This window comes from Lemur catta, chromosome 1, assembly GCF_020740605.2.
Source record: "Lemur catta isolate mLemCat1 chromosome 1, mLemCat1.pri, whole genome shotgun sequence".
In the NCBI taxonomy this organism is placed as follows: Eukaryota; Metazoa; Chordata; class Mammalia; order Primates; family Lemuridae; genus Lemur; species Lemur catta.
Genome location: NC_059128.1, coordinates 205,480,419 through 205,499,501, shown reverse-complemented (window position 1 = coordinate 205,499,501; position 19,083 = coordinate 205,480,419). Strand labels below are relative to the sequence as shown.

Here is a 19,083-nt window from a genome sequence, read left to right as displayed (position 1 = left end):
CTCACTTCAGGACAGCCACCACCCAGGCAGACAGGGAGGATTAAAAGGGGAAGGTTAACCTCAAGATTAACCACTAAGTCCTGTGTTAACAGGTCACAGGACTTAGAATCATAGAAACTGAGATTTGCAGGTAAAGAGTATGAATCTTAGTCCCAGACTCAAGTGTTCCAGGAATACCCATTTTGTTTTCTTTAAAGAAAATAAAGTGGTTTCCAAGCATCTTTCTTACCAAACTGGCAAGTGGTTAGTCTCAGGCAGAAAATGTGGAAGGCTTAGGTAGTGCCAGAAAACAAGGGCACAACCCTCTTGTCTGTTGTGGTGATCGCTAACAGCCGTCCAGCCTCAAAGTGGCTCCTTGAAATTCAGTTTCTCTCTGTTTCCCTGCCATGTGGATCAGGGTTCAAGCCAGCCCGCTAGTCACACCCTCAGTCATCCACTCTGAGGTCAGTACAATTTGCCTGGGAAACACCTAAAAGCTGAGCATCAGTCTCCTGTTAATCAGAACCAACACTCTCCCTCTCTTGCCCTACCCTTGGAAAGTTCCCCTGTCTCTCTTAAATTCTTTGAGATACTGGCTCCTTCCTTCTCCCCGCTGAGACACCTAAAGTACTCTCTTCTGGCTTAATAAAATAGAATCCAACCAGGGACAGCTCTTGCAGAAAAATTCTGCTTCAGGCTAAGACACACACCTTCCCTGAAGTAGAGAAGAGCAAATGGCCTGATTTCCCTCATAGAAGACATATGAGGAAATTTTAAGGGAAAAAACCCACAAAGTGATATTTTTCAAAAAAGTCACCCTACTGTAGAAAGAGCCTTGAGGAGGATTCATTCAGGTTCAGACCAGGGTCCTTCATTCTTTAGCACCAGGAGGCCAAGTGTGCCATAAGCTGCTAAGCGCAGTTTGGGAGCCAGATGGGATTCAGATCCTGTGACTCCAAGCTTTGGGACCATAACATAACCCTCTAGGCTCAGTTTTTTCCTAGCACAGTACTTGTCACAGAATAGGATCAACTAATGTTACTGTCCCTTGTCCAGTCACTGCCCAGCCAGTCTCAAAGCAGTTTCTCTAGTTCCTCATATGCTAGAAGCAACACTGGGAGAGGCCCCCCTTCCTAAAATGTGTGCCGAATGCCCACACTTGAAACTCTGTACAAGTAGTGGCTTTTTGGCTGAATTTGGTATAGATGATTCTGGTTCTTCAAGTGGTAGTTATTTTCCTGCTGGGGAAAGTCACAACTAATCCATGTCAACACTCTGACTGCTGAGCACCCTCCAGAAGCTCTTCAACCGTGAGAATCATTGGATGTGGCCAGCTAGAACAGTTTCTTCCTCCTCAGAACTCACTTTGATCTACTAGCAAAACTGTCTCTGTAGGAATAAATCAGATGATGTAGCATGTTTTTAAATCGTTCTCTCTTCATTTTTCCTGTCTCCCAGTCAGACACAGAGTTTTGGGATAAGATGCAAGCAGAATGGGAAGAAATGGCCCGGAGGAACTGGATATCTGAGAACCAAGAAGCCCAGAACCAAGTTACAGTCTCAGCTAGTGAGAAGGTAACCAATTCTGTTCTTAAATGGTTTTCTCAACCTTTTTGAATCATATTTCATAGATTAGTCAACAACTATGTTGTCCAAAATCCAAGAATTAAAAAGACAATTTCATGTCAATCTGACCTAGAAGAAATTCTGACAGATAGAAACAATAGTGAAGGCAGCCAAACTGGAATGAAATGCTCTTATTTTTGTAAGTGATCAGATAGACACTTTGTCAGCCAACCAGAACCTGGATCCTGATTGCCAGCTGGTTACTGAACTAACTGACATCGAGGGTTGGGTGGAACAAGAACTGGGCTCATCCCGCAATGCTTTGCCAGCCAGTCACGTGAGTACTGCTGGTGTGCTAACAGGAGTGACATTAATGGCAAGAGAAGGCAGCAGGGGCTCAGGGCTACACTTCACGGGGTGTCATTATACAGCGAGCAAAGAAACTCAGTGGGAAAGACACTTTTCACACAACCAGGTCAAGTCCCAGGGGAATTTCTCAGAGCTACTCCCCCGATAGCAGCCACAAATGTACAAGTGCAGTGAACAACCAGCCAAATTAGTCCAGCAACCAGTCCAAGTTGCTGTAGGATTTCTGTTTTTAAAAACACTTGAGGGCGGAAGGGAAAAAACACTGAGAAATAAATATAAATGACTTGAAAGATAGAAATGTGGAATTTTTTTTACATATAAAAAACACATACAAGTATATATTATGGGTTTTGTGGTGGAGGAAGTCTCAATAATATTCAGTTCTGGATAATTTCCATGATATTTTGTTAATCCAAGAAATATTTAGTGAGTATCTACTCTTGCACCAGGCTGTGGGGAGCTGATGACGAATAGTCTCTGATTTGAGGGGCTTTGCAATCTACATGGTCATTAAAATGTCTCCCTCCTCCCAATATATTCTCTCCCTCAGTGGGCCAGGCAGTCTCAAAAAACCAGAACAACCATCTCATTAAAAATAATTTTCTTTTCCACAAAGAAATCAAAGCTAAGTAAGAAGAGAGAGCACTGATGCAGATCATCAGACCCCGGGCTGTGACCCCTGCCCCTGCGGCCAGGCAGGGCCCCTCAGCCCCTCACTCCCAGGAATCCATATCCGCAGGACTCCCACAAAAGCTGGTCATCCCCTGTGGCTTTTGATAGGGGGTTTTGTCTTTCTAAGCACCTATGGAGAAAGAAGATGTTCTATTTTTAAACCTTTGTAACATCGTCAATGGGCTAGCTTATTTATATCTATCAAATTTAAACAAATAATATCTCAGATACTTCAGGTAAGAATTTAAGTTGGGACAAACTTTCTCACAAACAATTCAGTTACATGTGTCAAGGGCTTAAAAACATTTCATAGTCTTTAACCTATTAAATCCTCTAGGAGTCTATCTTCGGGTAACGAGCAAATGCAGGCAAAGATTTGAGCATGAGGCTTTCACTATGGCTTAATTTATGATAAAAATTTTAAAATAACATGAATGTCCATCGATAGGGGATTGGATAAATAAATTTAGTATATCCATATAAATAATTTTAATAACAGAAATAATTACAATATTAAACTAAGTGGGGCCTACGTTATAAAACTATATATATATATACACACAGTATAAGCCTATTTGTTAATTTATATACTCATAGAAAGATACTAGACAATTATTTGTACATTCTGTATTGTTTAAATTTTTGCAGCAATAAAACCTTTTACCTTTAAAACATGCATTCTCAACAGGGGTGATATAGTCCCCAATGGGACAAAAACTGATTTGGGGCTGGGGCAAAAAAAAATCTTAGACATTACAATGATTTGCAGTTCTCCAAGGGGCCATAGTACATAAACAGATATACAGTATGTGGTATTAACATTTCAGGAGGGTTGTTGGCAGCACTTAGCAAAAATATGTCTAAAGAGTCAGTATTTTTTAAATCTTGAGAGGAAATGGTTAAAACAAAAAGAACAAAAAAAATCAGAAGAAAAACAAACTCAAAATATTAGCAGTGGTCATATTTAGGTTGAAGTATTTTGGATAACTTTCTGTTTCTTTTTATATTATTCAGTGTTATCTAAAATGTATACAATGAAAATGCATTGTATTCATAATAAGGAAAAACAGAAATTTAAATTTAAATTGAATAAATCAAATAATTGAAATAAATAAATCAAATTAAAATTTAAAGAAAACTTACTGAATTTAAAAATGAAGACATAAATCAATGAATCCTGTATTGGCCCTTCTCTGTGTTGTAGGGATATTACTTTCACACTGAAAACCCCTTCAAGGACTGGCCGGGAGCATTTGAAGAAGGCTTGAAAAGGCTGAAGGAAGGGGACCTGCCAGTCACCATCCTGTTCATGGAGGCAGCAATTCTTCAGGACCCTGGAGATGCAGAGGTGTCACTCTCCTTTCATTCTGCCAGATTCAGACAGTGGCTGCATGTGTTAGTGAGAGACAGAGGGTGGCACAGAACTCTGCTGAGTGGCTTTCTTACCAAGTAGTGGTTTCCAAAGGAGTTCACCTGGCTTAGTCTATTTGTTTGGAAGTTGCAAATAGGTACACGTTATCTAACCAGGTTTCTAATCTGCAGTAGCTATAGTACCCAAAAATAAAGGTTGGGAACAGGAAATGAAAAATCAAAATTACCAACCTGGAAACTCACCAGTACTTTTCAGGGGGCAATGTATAGTTGTGTCTGGGTCTCGAGTCACACCACATATCACCCTTGTTTTACTCACTCAACATTTGTTGAGCACATACTGTGACCCCAAAATTATACCAGGTCCTGGCTTAAAATATTGAAAAGGTGGAAAGATGTAACAGCTAAAGAGACATGTTTGTGATCTCTCTGGGGAGACAAGCAAATAAATCGATGCAGTGCAATCAATGCAATGTCAGCATATGCACAGGACGCTAGGAGAGCAGAGAGCAGGACTGCTAACCAGCTTTCCTGCACAAGGGAATCCAAAGCTGAGGTTTGAAGGAGGGATTATTAAAGACAGCAGGGTGTTGAGTTACTGTTAAGAGGGAATTGGACATGGGTAGGCAGAGGGGCATGAAACATCTTGTCAGACAGAAGAGGGGAGGACAGAATGGTAGCGGGGAGGCAAGAAGAGATAGGCAAGAGTTTGAGTTTCATTTAAAAGCCATGGGAAACCAGGAGAGGGCCCTCTACTCAGGAGAGGCATATCAGCAGGTTGCATGTCAGAAAAACCCCTTTACCTGAAATGGGAAGGGTGATTGGAGACAGAAGCTGGGAGACCACCAAAGAGCTTCTGCCATCCTATCTTAGTCCACTAATTTCTAAACCTGTGAAGGCCTGTAGTAAGTTAGTGGCAGTATAAACGCTTCTTTTTAGTTTGTGAGTTATTTTCAGGAATCATTTTATAAGGGATATTCTCAGAGGAATTTGCAGAAATTTTAGGGACAGGTGTACATGGTGCTGTGAATACAATATAAAATAGTGGTTATGGTTCTAGGCTCTGCTATCCTAACTGCATAGGTTCAAATTCCTGCTCTACCTGTTAGTCTGAGGACCTGGGACAAGTCATTTAAGCCCTGTAAGTTTCAGCTTCCTTATCTGTAAAATGGAAATCATAATCGTAAGTATCTCATTGGGTGTAGTGAGGATTAAATTAGTTCGTACAAATAAAATGTTCAGCTCAGTTCCTGGCACCTCAGTATTTACCCTTCATTATTATTATTGGTTGTATAGGTAGAAGGGGAAAACTGATCACTAGTTAAAGCTCCTAATATCTTGTTGGTCAAAAGGTTTACAGTGAAATGGGATTGAACTGAGAGCTGGAATTATTAAAAAGTATATATGAATCATTATAGAAGAGAAAATCATTATATTAATAAAAAGCTACAGGCCACCCTCCACAAAATAATATTAATGTCATCTTACATTTGTAAATGCTATGTATTTTACAAGGTGTTTTCATATGTATTGTATTATTTGATGTAAACACCCTGGAAGGTTAAAAAAATATATATACATTATTATCCCAAGTCTCAGTTTCATAAATGAGAAAATTGGGGCCCTTGGCAACTAATGGATCCCAGGCAAGGACCTAGGACTTCTGAATCTATGGAGAATTCAAGACTAAGACAATAACACTGTAGACAGTGAAAATGACACCATGGCCAAAGGCTAGGCAGAAGTTCCCAGAGAAAGACTGTTTTATCAATTTTTTCTTAAGAAACCTTCTAAGATATATGGAAGGTGAAATCAAAATAGAAGTTGCTCTATGTACATTTGAAATATTAAAAAAGAATAATTATATTCTGTGGGAAAATTATCAGTATTTTTATGAGTTTAGAGGGCATATGTGATAATAACCCATGAAAGGAAAAGCTAATACAATTTTAATGGCACTTTAAGATGACTTTATGTGCTTTCCTAGAGTTTTATTTTAAAATGTCTATGGCATTAGTTTCAGGGATGGGAGTCTGACACTGCACAAACATTTTTAAATCCCTAAGGCCCTGATACACCCCCACCTCCAGCAAATTTGAAGACAATGTGTGTAATGAGAGATTTTGCTCATGTGTGTTACTCTTATAATGGTATGAGAATTACTGTTCTTATGAGTACATAGATAGAAATTTGCTATATTAAAACTTTGATTCTCGTTATGAAAAAAGTTATCTGTCTGAAGATGCTCTTCAGAATAGCAAAGGATTGCAAACACCTTTAGAGCAATAAGGGAATTGGTTGGATAAATAAGGGGATGTCCATTCAACAAAATTTAAATTAAAAATTAAAAACTTTGTAAAAACATGAAAAAAGTTCTTGAGATACAATAAAAAGTATAACTGTACATTATAAAATTATATATATTTTATGATTGTGTTTTATATGTGCTTTATACATTTTAACAATGATTACATTAGAGGGGTAAACAAATTGTAGGAGGTTATGTTCTATTTCATTTTGTTTTTTCTAGTTCCTAAATTTCCTGTGAACTCTTCTGTTTGACTTTCATTTATACCAGCTAATTTCATGTTGTACATCTTGCGATTGCTTACTACAAACTTTAGACTATTTAGCTCCATTTTTTAGATTATTTTTCCGGCTCTTTTCCTCACAATTGTATAGTTTTATATATTTGTCTTTTGGTTTTGAGATACTTCATATCATGAAATCTCAGAAATTCAGAGGTTTCCATAGCACTGGGTTGTAGGAAAGTATAAATACTGAAAGAATTTGGAAATAATGACAGAGGATCTTGACCCAGATACCACAAGAGAGGTTGAATGAAGAAATGCATGTGATATTTTCCCCTTTTTCATAGCCCTCACCTCTGAGACAGACTACTGTGCATAGGGGATCCATCACAGGTAAACCAAGTAAAACATGTGAGTAATTCTGCTTCACCTTGCAATATTAACGCCAGTTGTTTTTCATAGGCATGGCAGTTCCTCGGGATAACCCAGGCAGAGAATGAAAATGAACAAGCAGCTATTGTCGCCCTCCAGAGGTAGATGAAACTAAGTGCAAATCATGGGCCTAGTGTTAATGGACTTCCTGTGTTCCAGATTTGTCTTTTGATTTTTATTGAAGTGCAAAGAATTTGGCCAGGATAAGTGCTAAGATACTACATATCATTCACAGTTAGCTCTGGAAAACAAGAATTTATAACAAAATAATGTTCCTAAATCACAATGTTTTGCTGTCTACAAATCACTTAACATTCACTGGCATCAAAGAAAGTCTATATTAAAAGCAGTCATAAAGCAGGCTCATTGAATAAATAGTTCCTTTGAACTCTCTAGCCTTCTACAACATCTGAAAGTTTTCTTTAGGAAAAACATATGAAAAATACTGACTAAAGGTCTAGACTACTTTGAGGGTGAAGGATGGAAACAGTGGGTGGGTGTTACATCACACTTACTTGACTAGAGCTCCTGTTTAAATCTGGAAAAATAACCTCTACCAAATAGACTTCTACTTTCCCTGTCCTTTATAATAAATATGTTTAATATATTGGTATAGGAAAAGAATATATTTATGTACACATATATTCCATATATTAATATTATATATGTCATATATATATATGTGTGTGTATACATATATATATAAAATCAGTGGTGTAAGTGTATAAATCCCGGGCTTTTAGAATCTTAGAATGTAAGAATTCTAGACCTTAGAGTTTTAGGGTTTTGCAATCTTGGAATCCTAGATTTCAAAATTCTATAGGCATCTGATGACGTAATCGTGCCCTCAAGGGAGGATGATACCCTTTTCCTATAGATGAGAGAACTGGGGATCAGAGGTCAAAGTCACACAGATGGTATGTAAGAGACAGAACTCAAATCCTCATCTCCTACCTCCAAATCTGGAACTTTGTGTTCGTGGTTCGTAACCCTGCACACACACGCACAATAGAATCATTAAAAAAAAAAAATTTCCCAGGCATACCCCAGAGATTATGATTACACGGTCAGGGCTGGAGACCAAACATTATAGTTTTAAAAACTCCCCCAGGTGTTTATAATGTACATCCAGAGTTAAGAACTTCTCTGCCTGGTGCTAACAAATTCCTGGGAGGTTAGGACCCCCGCAGAGAGGTATTAGATACTGTCTAGGGCTAGCTACTCAAAGTCTTATCCAGGGACTATGTCATCACCTGGGAGCTTGTCAGACCCAAGTGCACAACTCTCCCAGCCCCAGACCTACTGTACCAGAATGCAGATTTTACAGGATTCCCAAATGATTCACATGCACTTCAAAGTTTGAAAAGCCCTTGCTAGAGCCCAGTGAAATAGAATGTGGCAGAGCAGCTATAACTTGTGTCTCCTGTAAACTCACATCAATAATCTGGAAATATAGGAATTTCCCTCTCCTTTGCAAAAAAGCAGCTATAACTTGTGCCTCCTGTAAACTCACATCAATAATCTGGAAATATAGGAATTTCCCTCTCCTTTGCAAAACACTATACGATCTTTCATCTCCAGATGTCCAATTTCAAGTCAGTTTTCTTTGGGGATAGGGTACATATAATATTAATATATTAGTAAGAGAGTGGCATTAAAATAATAATATCCCTACCTTTCATTAGATTCACTACTAATAAATTATGTGCAGGATAAGCCACACTTCCTATAGTTTTAAAACCATTTATTAAAATTACCAAATCTGGCAGTCATCAGGATAAGTTTTAACTTTCTTAAAAATATGCTTTGGTCCCAATTTTCATGTGGATAAATATGGTGTTTTCCAGGGACTTGAAGTAAACTTAACGATGCTTTTGCAACATTTAATTAATAAAAACCTCAAATTTTCTGACACGCTATTAGACTCCGGCTCCCAAAACCATCTGAAATTGGCTTCCCCCGCCCCTTCTTTCAGGTGCTTAGAATTACAGCCCAACAACTTGAAAGCTTTGATGGCTTTGGCTGTGAGTTACACGAACACTGGCCATCAGCAGGATGCCTGTGAAGCTCTGAAGAATTGGATTAAGCAAAATCCAAAGTACAAATACCTTGTGAAGAGCAAGAAGGGATCTCCAGGCCTCACCCGGCGGATGTCTAAGTCCCCAGTTGACAGGTATCCTTCTCATTATATTACAGCCAGCAGCAAACACCCATGTACACAGTTAATCACCTTAAGGATAGTGAGTGAGTCTCAGATACCCACCACTCACTCCAGAATGGTTTGTAGGATAGCATTCTGCAGCACTGATTTGAAAGATTGATGCTGAGCCCAGGGCCAACCTTTTGATACATGATCTACATTATGGACGCTCACATTTATCTGAGCACCACGTTTTAAAGCCAAATGCTTTGAACATATATTTACCTAAAGTATAATGAGTACTGATGCTCCAAGTTTTATAAAGCTTGAGAATTAGGAATGGGGAAAAATGGCAGTCCTATCTTCTAGAAATTTTGTTTCCCATCAGCAATAAATCCCGTAATTAAATCCTTTCTCACTGAAGCCTTGGGAAACTCAGCTGTGGGGTTTTCCCCACTGACACTCACAGGGCCAACAGAACTCTCCTGTGAATTCCTTACTTAGCACAGCCTGCATCTGGGTACTACAGAGTATTTCACGAAAATCAGCCATATTTTTTAACATTCAGTGTTAGCAGTCCTCTCATTAAGCTAAGATACTATACGCAAAATTTTCTGGTCTGTTATGAAGAGAGACTTCTTGAAATAGAGTCAAGAGATTTAACAGGAAATCATTCATGTTCGGACTGTTTGGATTACAAATCTAATTTTTGCCATTGTAGCTCTGTTCTGGAAGGAGTGAAGGAATTATATCTGGAAGCTGCCCACCAAAATGGAGATGTGATTGACCCGGACCTACAGACAGGTCTGGGGGTACTGTTCCACCTGAGTGGAGAATTTAACAGAGCAATAGATGCATTTAACGCCGCCTTAACTGTTCGGCCAGAGGTAGGACAGCATGGTACAGCAAGAAACCCTAAGGTTCTCTATAACAAATAGGTTTTCTCTATTTCTTCTACACTTTATTTCCCTGCCTCCAATGGTTTAAAGTGATCAGTCCTAATGATGTGCTACGGTGGCTGTTAATACTGAAATACCTAAAATAGAAACATTAATTACATGACAGCATCAAAGGGTCGCTGTTCTTTGATAAACGAAAGTCATTTCACAAAGTTGTTCCTAAAGATTTTTTGGGTAATTCACCTCCCCAGTGTCCCTTTCCGTGAACACTGGAAATATTTTTAGCCACCTCCCTTCCTCTGCAGGGAAATGTGGGAATGCTCTGTCATTGTGGCTGGTACTGGTTTAGAGAGCTCTGATTTTGCCGTCAGGACTATTCATTATGGAACCGTCTCGGGGCGACCCTGGCGAACGGGGACCGCAGCGAGGAGGCCGTGGAGGCCTACACGCGGGCGCTGGAGATCCAGCCGGGCTTCATCCGCTCCAGGTACAATCTGGGGATCAGCTGCATCAACCTGGGCGCCTACAGGTAAGCAGGCAGCGGCCGCGAACGAAAGCCACACCCGGGACTGGCGTGGAGTAACCCCAAAGGTGCCTTCCAAAGAAAAATACCTCCCTTTGTAGGAGTATTCCTCTTCCTCCTCCCGTTAAGCGTGAATGTGGAACCTGCAGGTCCTGCGGCCCGTTTCCAGGAACCGCGTGCTCTGCGGGTTCTCGATCCTCAGCAGCAGCCATCTAGGCATCTGGGGAACGTCGACTCCCAGGCCCCTCCGCCTCCCCGTTCCCGCTCACCCCACAAGATTTCCATTCGGTCAGCCTAGGACGGGACCAGTTCTCTGGGTCTTTAACACCCCCCGGGCAACTGCTTGACAAACAGGCTCAGCCCAGTCTTTCATTTTCCACTTAAGGAAAAAGGAGAATCTTGGAGGCATAGGGCAAGGGGACCCAGCAAAAAGACTCCGAAAGGTCCTAGAACCGGTGTTTAGCAAAGCAAAATCGAGAATCCAGGTTTTCTAGAACCTAATGTACCAATAGAGTTATTAGGGAAAAAGAAAAAAAAATGGGCTTATGGTATGAACTGCCTTTCTCATTCTCGCATCATTCATCATCGTTGTTCAGATCTATGTCCTCTTTCTCTCTTTGCCATTACCAGGGACTGTAAATGACTTTTGGGTAATAAAAACATGGGTGATCTTTGATCTCCTTTCTTTTTCCATTTTATCATTTTCTCAGTAAACAGGTATTACTTTCATAATTGAAATAAAGAACTAAATGTGTTTACAACTAATTGATTACAACCAGTTACAGATTCCTTTGTTCCTTCTCCACTCCCACTGCTTCACTTGACTAGCATTAAAAAATAAATAAATAAAACTTTTTAAAAAGAGATAATAATATCTTGCAGAATTATTGTGCAGCTTAAATGTAATTGGCTAGCAAATGCTCAAGATTTAGTAGGTTTTATTATTATGATTATTATTGCCATCAGTATCCTTACTACTGTTATTTATTTAGTAAGTCATCAGAGAGCTATATAACTAGACCGTATTTTTTTGACATCTGAAGAATTACTGCTTCTGAACTGCATTAGTGCGTTTTGCCATCGGCAAATACTAAGGCCTTAGAAAATAGTTGTTGTATTTATACTAAAAAAAAGTCTTACAAAGAACATTAGTCACCAGATTACACTGTGTCCTCTTAAGAGGATTTTTCTGAGGTCAGAACCAGGAATAGCTAAGTGACTCTTGATCAACTGGCTTGTTTTATTTTATAGACACTGTGGAAAGTGCCACTACAGAGGCCCTCTTTATATCAGCTGTGTAAATATATTCCCCTCCCCACACATGACCCGTCTAAGCCCTGGCTATGTCCATTTTGTGAGAAGAGCTATCCATAGGTAGGCATCTGCCTGCAATTTATGATCCTTTCCCTGGGAGCAGCATGCCCGGGGCTGCTTCTAGTCCACCATCTTCCTCCCATCTCCCATTTTGCATACTAACTTCATTCCTAGCTTCATCTGATTTTCCTGACCAGGTTTTCTATTTACCTCTTTTTTTTTTTTTTTTTTTGGAGACAGAGTCTTGCTCTGTTGCCCGGGCCAGAGTGAGTGCCGTGGCGTCAGCCTAGCTCACAGCAACCTCAAACTCCTGGGCTTAAGCGATCCTCCTGCCTCAGCCTCTCAAGTAGCTGGGACTACAGGCATGCACCACCATGCCCGGCTAATTTTTTCTAAATATATATTTTTAGTTGGCTGGATAATTTCTTTCTATTTTTAGTAGAGACGGGGTCTCACTCTTGCTCAGGCTGGTATCCAACTCCTGACCTCGAGCAATCCACCTGCCTCGGCCTCCCAGAGTGCTAGGATTACAGGCGTGAGCCACTGCGCCTGGCCTATTTACCTCTTTTATTCACTTTTTTTCTAGATATGTTGTATATATGTATTTTATGAGACAACTCAGGTTCTTTTTTTGGAACAAGGGAGATGTAAATAAATACATATATGCATGTAGACATATCAATTAAAGGAGGCTTTTATAAAACTGGTGGATGAGTTTTTCCTAATAGTAACTAATGTAGAAAACAATACTTGAGGGGCCAATAAAATACTTTCTGGGAATTCGCAGATATGAAATTCAGCAGGGCAACTATTTGCAGGAGGCCATGAAGGTCCATGGCAGGTAAAACTGGGCAACTTTACTGAGGTGTGAATTTTCAGCCCTCAAGCAGAAAGTCTGCTGTACGGGAGCGGGGAGTCAATTTTAGGGTTACCAGATAAAATGCAAGTTAAATCTGAATTTCAGATAAACAACAAATAAGTTTTTTAGTATAAGTATTTCCCAAATATTACATGAGATATACTTGTGCAGTTGCCCGCCCCCCCATATATGTGGGCTCCACATCTGTGGATTCAACCATGAATTAACAATATTTGGGAAAAAACAAAAAAAATGCAACAATAAAAATAATACAGATTTTTAAAAAACAATACAGTATAACAACTATATTAGGTATTATAAGTGATCTAGAGAGATGATTTAAAGCATGCAGGAGGATGTGCGTAGGTTTTATGCAAATACTATACCATTTTATATAAGGGACTTGAGCATCTGCAGATTTTGTTGGTATCCTCAGGGGTTCCTGGAACAAATCCCCCATGGATACCAAAGGATGACTGTACTCAAAATTATTCAGTGTTTATCTGAAATTTAAATGTAACTGTGCACCGTATATTTTTATTTGCTAAATCTGGCAATGCTACTCAACCAGTGACTTTGGAACATCTTGGCTAAGCTTTGTGGGTCTTGTATTGTCACGCTGGATGTGGGAAATCTGAAAAGTGATAAACATTTTTTCCCTCAGAAAAAAGACCATCAAGTGAGATACAAACCTTAAATGAATTCTGAAAAGAAGTGTAACTTGAGGTATTAGTTTATGCTTAGGAAATAACAACCCTCGATAGGGATACGGCTCAGAAGAAAGTTACAAATAACTTCTATATTCACTAAAGTCTTGGGACCTCTTCCTCAAGAACCACAGGTATCTGTGTATGTAGCTACAACATTGGCTTTTGTCAGCTCACATTTTCTATAAAGAGTCAAAGGCAAGCCCTACCCTAGCAATTGAAATAAAGAGAGGAAATTGTTGGTGTGAAACTTGGGTGTAGCTTAAAATGTTACACCTTTGTCAACAGAGTCCCAGAGTAGAACTTAGAACAATGAGTCTTAACCTTTTCACAAATGAGGACCCCTTTTAATGAAAAAAATTTTCTTCCCTTTGATAGTAATAGTTTTACTATTAGTATAATGAGGGAAAACTACTGTAAAGCGAGTCCTGCTTTTAAATGAATAAGCTTTTTGTTAATCATGACGATATACACCAATGACTTAAAGTTATTCATACATATAGGTGTGAAACGTTTGCAAACAATAGTACACATATACATGTACATGTGAAACCTCTTCACACATACACATGTACAATCTTCTGAGTCCCCCAAAAGGACTCTGAATTCATAAGTTGAGGAACAGGTTTAGACTATTTTTATGAAAAAAAACCCTGAAGTTGTTTGATCAGGTTAATAAATTAGACTATTTTGTTACTCTCAAAATCCCTCTGAAATTGTTGCCACACACTTGAAGGCTGGGAGCAGCCAGTGAATGAGGGCATTTCCAGATCTTCCTTCCCCTAGAGTTCTTGCAGTTCTAGAATTATGAGGAGAAACTGGGAGACATTATCAATAGAGCCTCCCACCAGTGAAGAGGGGACAGAAAGAGCCTCTGAAGCAGACTCCCTATGTCCATCCATTTATAAAGCCTCCTTTCTTGCTTGATTACAAGAAACCGAGAAGGGGGGTGATTAGAACACCCACTCCACTCTATTACCCAGGTTCCAACATACAACACGACCATTTCCCAGTTGCTTTTAACTTCAGGCAGATCTAACACTATAGATGAGCAAATGCCTAGATTACGTGCATTGGAATTAAAAATCTAGCCTCACTTTCAAGGTTTCTTGCCAGATGCTTAATAACTGCCTCACAGGATTAAAAGAGATCAAGCGTGTCAAAAGTTCTTGAGAAGAGTAAGGCAGATACAAATGAAAGTGGAATGATTATTCTTAGCAAGGATCGTTTTGTCCGATACATGATACAAGGTGGGGGTGACAAGGCGATGTTGAAGAGACCCAGCAGGTACACCTGGCACCTGAGCACAATTGTGGACTGGTGGACAAGAAGAACTAAAAAGTTTCTGGATAGGTCTAACTCAGCTGTTCTCAAACTTTGTGCTCTCAGGATCCTTTTATACTTTTAATGATTATTAAGAACTCAAGGCCGGGCGTGGTGGCTCACGCCTGTAATCCTAGCACTCTGGGAGGCTGAGGTGGGTAGATCGCTCGAGGTCAGGAGTTCGAGACCAGCCTGAGCAAGAGGGAGACCCCCCGTCTCTACTAAAAATAGAAATAAATTATCTGGCCAACTAAAATATATATAGAAAAAATTAGCTGGGCATGGTGGCGCATGCCTGTAGTCCCAGCTACTCGGGAGGCTGAGGCAGAAGGATCGCTTGAGCCCAGGAGTTTGAGGTTGCTGTGAGCTAGGCTGACGCCACGGCACTCACTCTAGCCCAGGCAACAAAGTGACACTCTGTCTCAAAAAAAAAAAAAAAAAAAACTCAAAAGGACTTTTGTTTGTGTAGGTTATATGGATCAATATTTAACCATATTAGAAATTAAACTGACAACATTTTAAAAGATTCATTTAAAAATAATAAAACTCGCTACATGTTAACATTCATATTTTACAAAAAATAATTCTTTTCCAAAACAACAAAAAATGTTTAATGAGAAGAGTGGCATTGTTTTACATTTTCACAAATTTCTTTAATATCTTGCTTACTAAACTCTCATATCTGCTTCTGCATTCGATCTATTGGGGTATCACACATCACGAAGTCTGGAAAATTCACTGTATGCATGTGAAAAAATGAACGTGAAAAGGTCAAATAACATCTCAGTTTCATTATAAAAATGATTTTGACCTCACTGATCCCCAAGTTTCCCAGAGCACTCTTCGGTAACTATTGATCTTACTCAGTAAGAGCTTTCACATGAATTGATTCAGCTGCACCTCACGAAGTTTTAAAATGTCTTCTCTTATCCCTATTACATACTCAAGGAAACTGAACCTTGGAAAAGGTAGGAAATTTGCCTAAGGCTAAATATCTGGGATTCAATCCCAGATGCTCTGATAACAAATTTAACTCCATCTTAATTGTGTTCCATATTCCTATCACTAATAGGAAAATTAGACCACTTTGTTTCTAAGTAGGGCCATATTCTTCCTCTTAAACTGTAGTTATAGAAATCATATCTACAAGTGGAGTAAGTCTTCAAGTCATTCCTGGAGTGGGAGAAAATCAAATGCGTTAATGAGTTAGCAATGGTTTTGCTATTATTCTTCCTTTCCCACACGACATTCCCAAAATAAAATTTGCGTTTCTTTTTTCTTTCCAATTTCACTGTATTTAACAAATATCATTCACTAAAGATAATGAGAGATTTAGAAAGTTATTCATCTGATCATCCAGAACACCAGAGAGAGGCGATTTAGGATTTTAGACTAAAATAACTCAATCTGGTTTTTTTTTTTATTTTAAGTTTGCTAACTCTGACGTGTTACATTTTAAAATATCTGTTTTTCTACCCTCTTAGAGAAGCGGTCAGCAATTTTCTCACTGCCCTCAGTTTGCAAAGAAAGAGCAGGAATCAACAGCAAGTTCCTCATCCGGCCATCTCTGGGAATATCTGGGCTGCCCTCAGAATTGCACTGTCTCTGATGGACCAACCGGAACTCTTCCAGGCGGCTAATCTTGGTGACCTGGATGTCCTCCTAAGAGCTTTCAATTTGGATCCTTAAAGGAAAAGGAAAAAAATAAATAACCCCTCATCTGTTTAATTGTACTGAGAAATGAAAAACTATTTTATTATGAATTTCAAAAAGGATAAATCAGATATTCAAAAAGACATGGTCATGTAACCCAAGGAAATTAATTTCTACAGACAATGCCCAGTCTCTGTTCAGATCCAAAAGCACAAAATGTTGTAGACAGAGTGAAGGTCGGGCTCAAAAGAAGAATTGAGAGACTCAAACTAAAATAAAGTAACTGTGTGCGAATACTCTTTTCACAAGTTGCAAGCATATTGCAAAATATGTTCTTTGGGTTTTTTGTCCCTACTTGCAGCAGATGATACATCTGAGGAACTTGCTCATGGGACACTTGCTCATGGGAGAAAGCACTGCCTCAGATCAGGAAATTCTGACTGTTTCTGAAATGTCCCCTTTTGCAAGACTGAACATAGTTTGGGCCATTGGTGCATGCACATATATTAACTCTTGACTAAAGACAGGCATTGCTTAAACCTGTTCCAATTTTAACTTTTACGGTAGCCCTTTGATTCCAGAGAGGGAGCTTTGCTGGCAAAAGCAGTTTTTGCACTAGAAATTTTTGCTGTTCCCAATCAAAACTTTTCTGGGATTGTATATATGCACTTTAATATCTTATTTATGCCTTGCTGGAGTTTTGTTTTGTTGCTCCAATTTTTAACTTGGGGGTGAAAGATTTGGGAACTCAGCCTTGTTAGATCAATGGACCAAATAAGAAATTCCTGAAAATAGTTTTTCATAGTATAGGGTTTTAAAGGAGTGTTTTTCTTAAAGCAGATATAATGACATAGGGTATAAATATGTCAAACATAGATGTTTCATCCACATGCTTTCTGGGACTGTATGAACTTAAGTAAGAGACAAAGTATTGTCTCTTCATGCATTCTCTGCAGGGAGAAAGTTTCATGATATCATGATTTCTATTGAGTTCATATTAACTTGCGTAAGTCATCTTTTACTGGCTTTCTAATTGCCCTGCATACTAATGTTCCTTTTAAACTGTTAATATTTTAAATAGTTTTTCTTAAGAGTGATAAAAACATTTTTCCTAAAAATTATGTGTTTTCTTAGTTTCATAATACTGCACTGTTTATCCCTTGCATTCTAAGTGATAGAAGAACATTTTCTAACTGAATCTCACTGAATGTCAGCAGATTAATATGAAAGATGCATGCCCCTTTGGCTCTTTGAACATTTAGCAAGTATCAGAAATTTTCTGTTGGCAGTGCTATTTTATTTAATTGGTTACATTCCACTTAGTTCTCCAGAGTGTTTCTTATATGTGTTTAAGGCTTGGTGATTATTTTGAAAGATAGATTCTTTTTTTAAGAATTAGAAAAATTGTTTCCAAAATGCTAACCAAAATATAATTTAACCCATGTCCAGTTCCAGTAAGTTGTCCCATTCTTCTTCACCTTGTCTCCAGGGTCCTCCAGAACCTTCCCCAAAGTAGTCTAATCCCAACTTTTTCTTTATGCTCTTTGGCTAGTAATAGCTCATTCCACTCATGATTATAGTTACAAAAAAAAAAAGAAGAAGAAGAAGATTTTGGTCAAAACAGTTTGATTGACTGCGGAATTAGCTTCTACTAAGGGAGAAATGTGCACACATGCTTAGAAATTGAATGTTAAGTGCAGGTATAAATCCTCCCCCCCCCCCCATTACCTTTGAAGTTCCTGGGTTGTGAGAGGACCTCAAGTTAACATAAAACCACAAATCCTTGAGGCTTATATATGTTATGATCTATTCTAGTTTATAAAGACAAAGAGTTGAGGGCCCTGTGCTGGGTATCAGGTTTTGATACTCATTGTCAAAGCTCACTTGGGCAAGGTGATACTCCAGCCCGGCAGCAGGAGGCAGACGCATGCAGGCATTCCCCATTGGGCAGTAGTGCAACCCCGGCTTGGCCTATGATTCTCTGCAGTCTCTGCAGCAAAGTGAAGCTCAACAATATTTTCAAGAATGGTCTTCTTTAGAATTTTAGAATCCCAGAATCTCAGTCTGGGAGGGACTCTTGGGGCCAGCCTCCAACCCAGGGTAACTGTCTGCTTGAATATACCTGATAGAACAGCATCCATTCCCTGCCTGTTCCCTCCTCCTCCCAATCTCTGTACAGTCATTGACTGGCCAGTTGACTTGGGCAGTCCAGTAGGAGCCTCTGAACAAGTCAAAGCAAACTTTCCAGGTGCTTTGCTTGTGATGCCATTCTGTATGTTCAGCAGCAACTGAATTTGCCGCCTGAATGTAAAGCCTAGAAATGTGGAATAGTTTGGTTTAATTTGATTGTGCTAAGTGGTGGTGAGTTTTGTGGCTCCAGTTTTCTTTTTTTTGCTACTGTAACACAAAGTAACTTCAAACTCCAAAGAGTTGTTTTAGGGGAGACTAGACAATTTTCCATTTCCATTTGCAGAGCATTTGGTAAGATTTTCTCCAATATGTCTAGTGTCCATTAGAACTAAGATTTTTATAGGCTGCTGCTTGTCAGGAAGTCCAGAATTACTGCCCAAGAGGAAAAGAATTGCATTTTTCAATAATTTTTTATAAAATAAAGTAGAAACTATTACTAAAAAGTGACTGAAAGTTTATAGAAACAAAGCACCACCAAAAATTACACAGTAAGACTTTAGAACGGTCTTTTTTGTATATATCATAACATGTTTGGTTTTTTTTTTAAGTGTATAC

General features: G+C 39.0%; 1 protein-coding gene across 10 annotated transcripts in view; it reads left to right on the top strand.

The window, feature by feature from the left end:
- The window catches only part of PEX5L (peroxisomal biogenesis factor 5 like), a 226,217-nt gene extending 209,082 nt beyond the window's left edge, over positions 1-17,135 (top strand). For all 10 annotated transcript variants that reach the window (XM_045539735.1, XM_045539731.1, XM_045539736.1 and 7 more), the window contains 7 exons: positions 1,438-1,554; positions 3,791-3,934; positions 6,951-7,021; positions 8,896-9,093; positions 9,782-9,947; positions 10,331-10,488; positions 16,170-17,135. In XM_045539735.1, coding sequence (XP_045395691.1) covers positions 1,438-1,554; positions 3,791-3,934; positions 6,951-7,021; positions 8,896-9,093; positions 9,782-9,947; positions 10,331-10,488; positions 16,170-16,374 — 1,059 coding nt within the window. In that variant the 3' untranslated portion in view covers positions 16,375-17,135. The remainder of the gene's footprint in view (positions 1-1,437; positions 1,555-3,790; positions 3,935-6,950; positions 7,022-8,895; positions 9,094-9,781; positions 9,948-10,330; positions 10,489-16,169) is intronic.
- Positions 17,136-19,083: the final 1,948 nt, after the last annotated feature.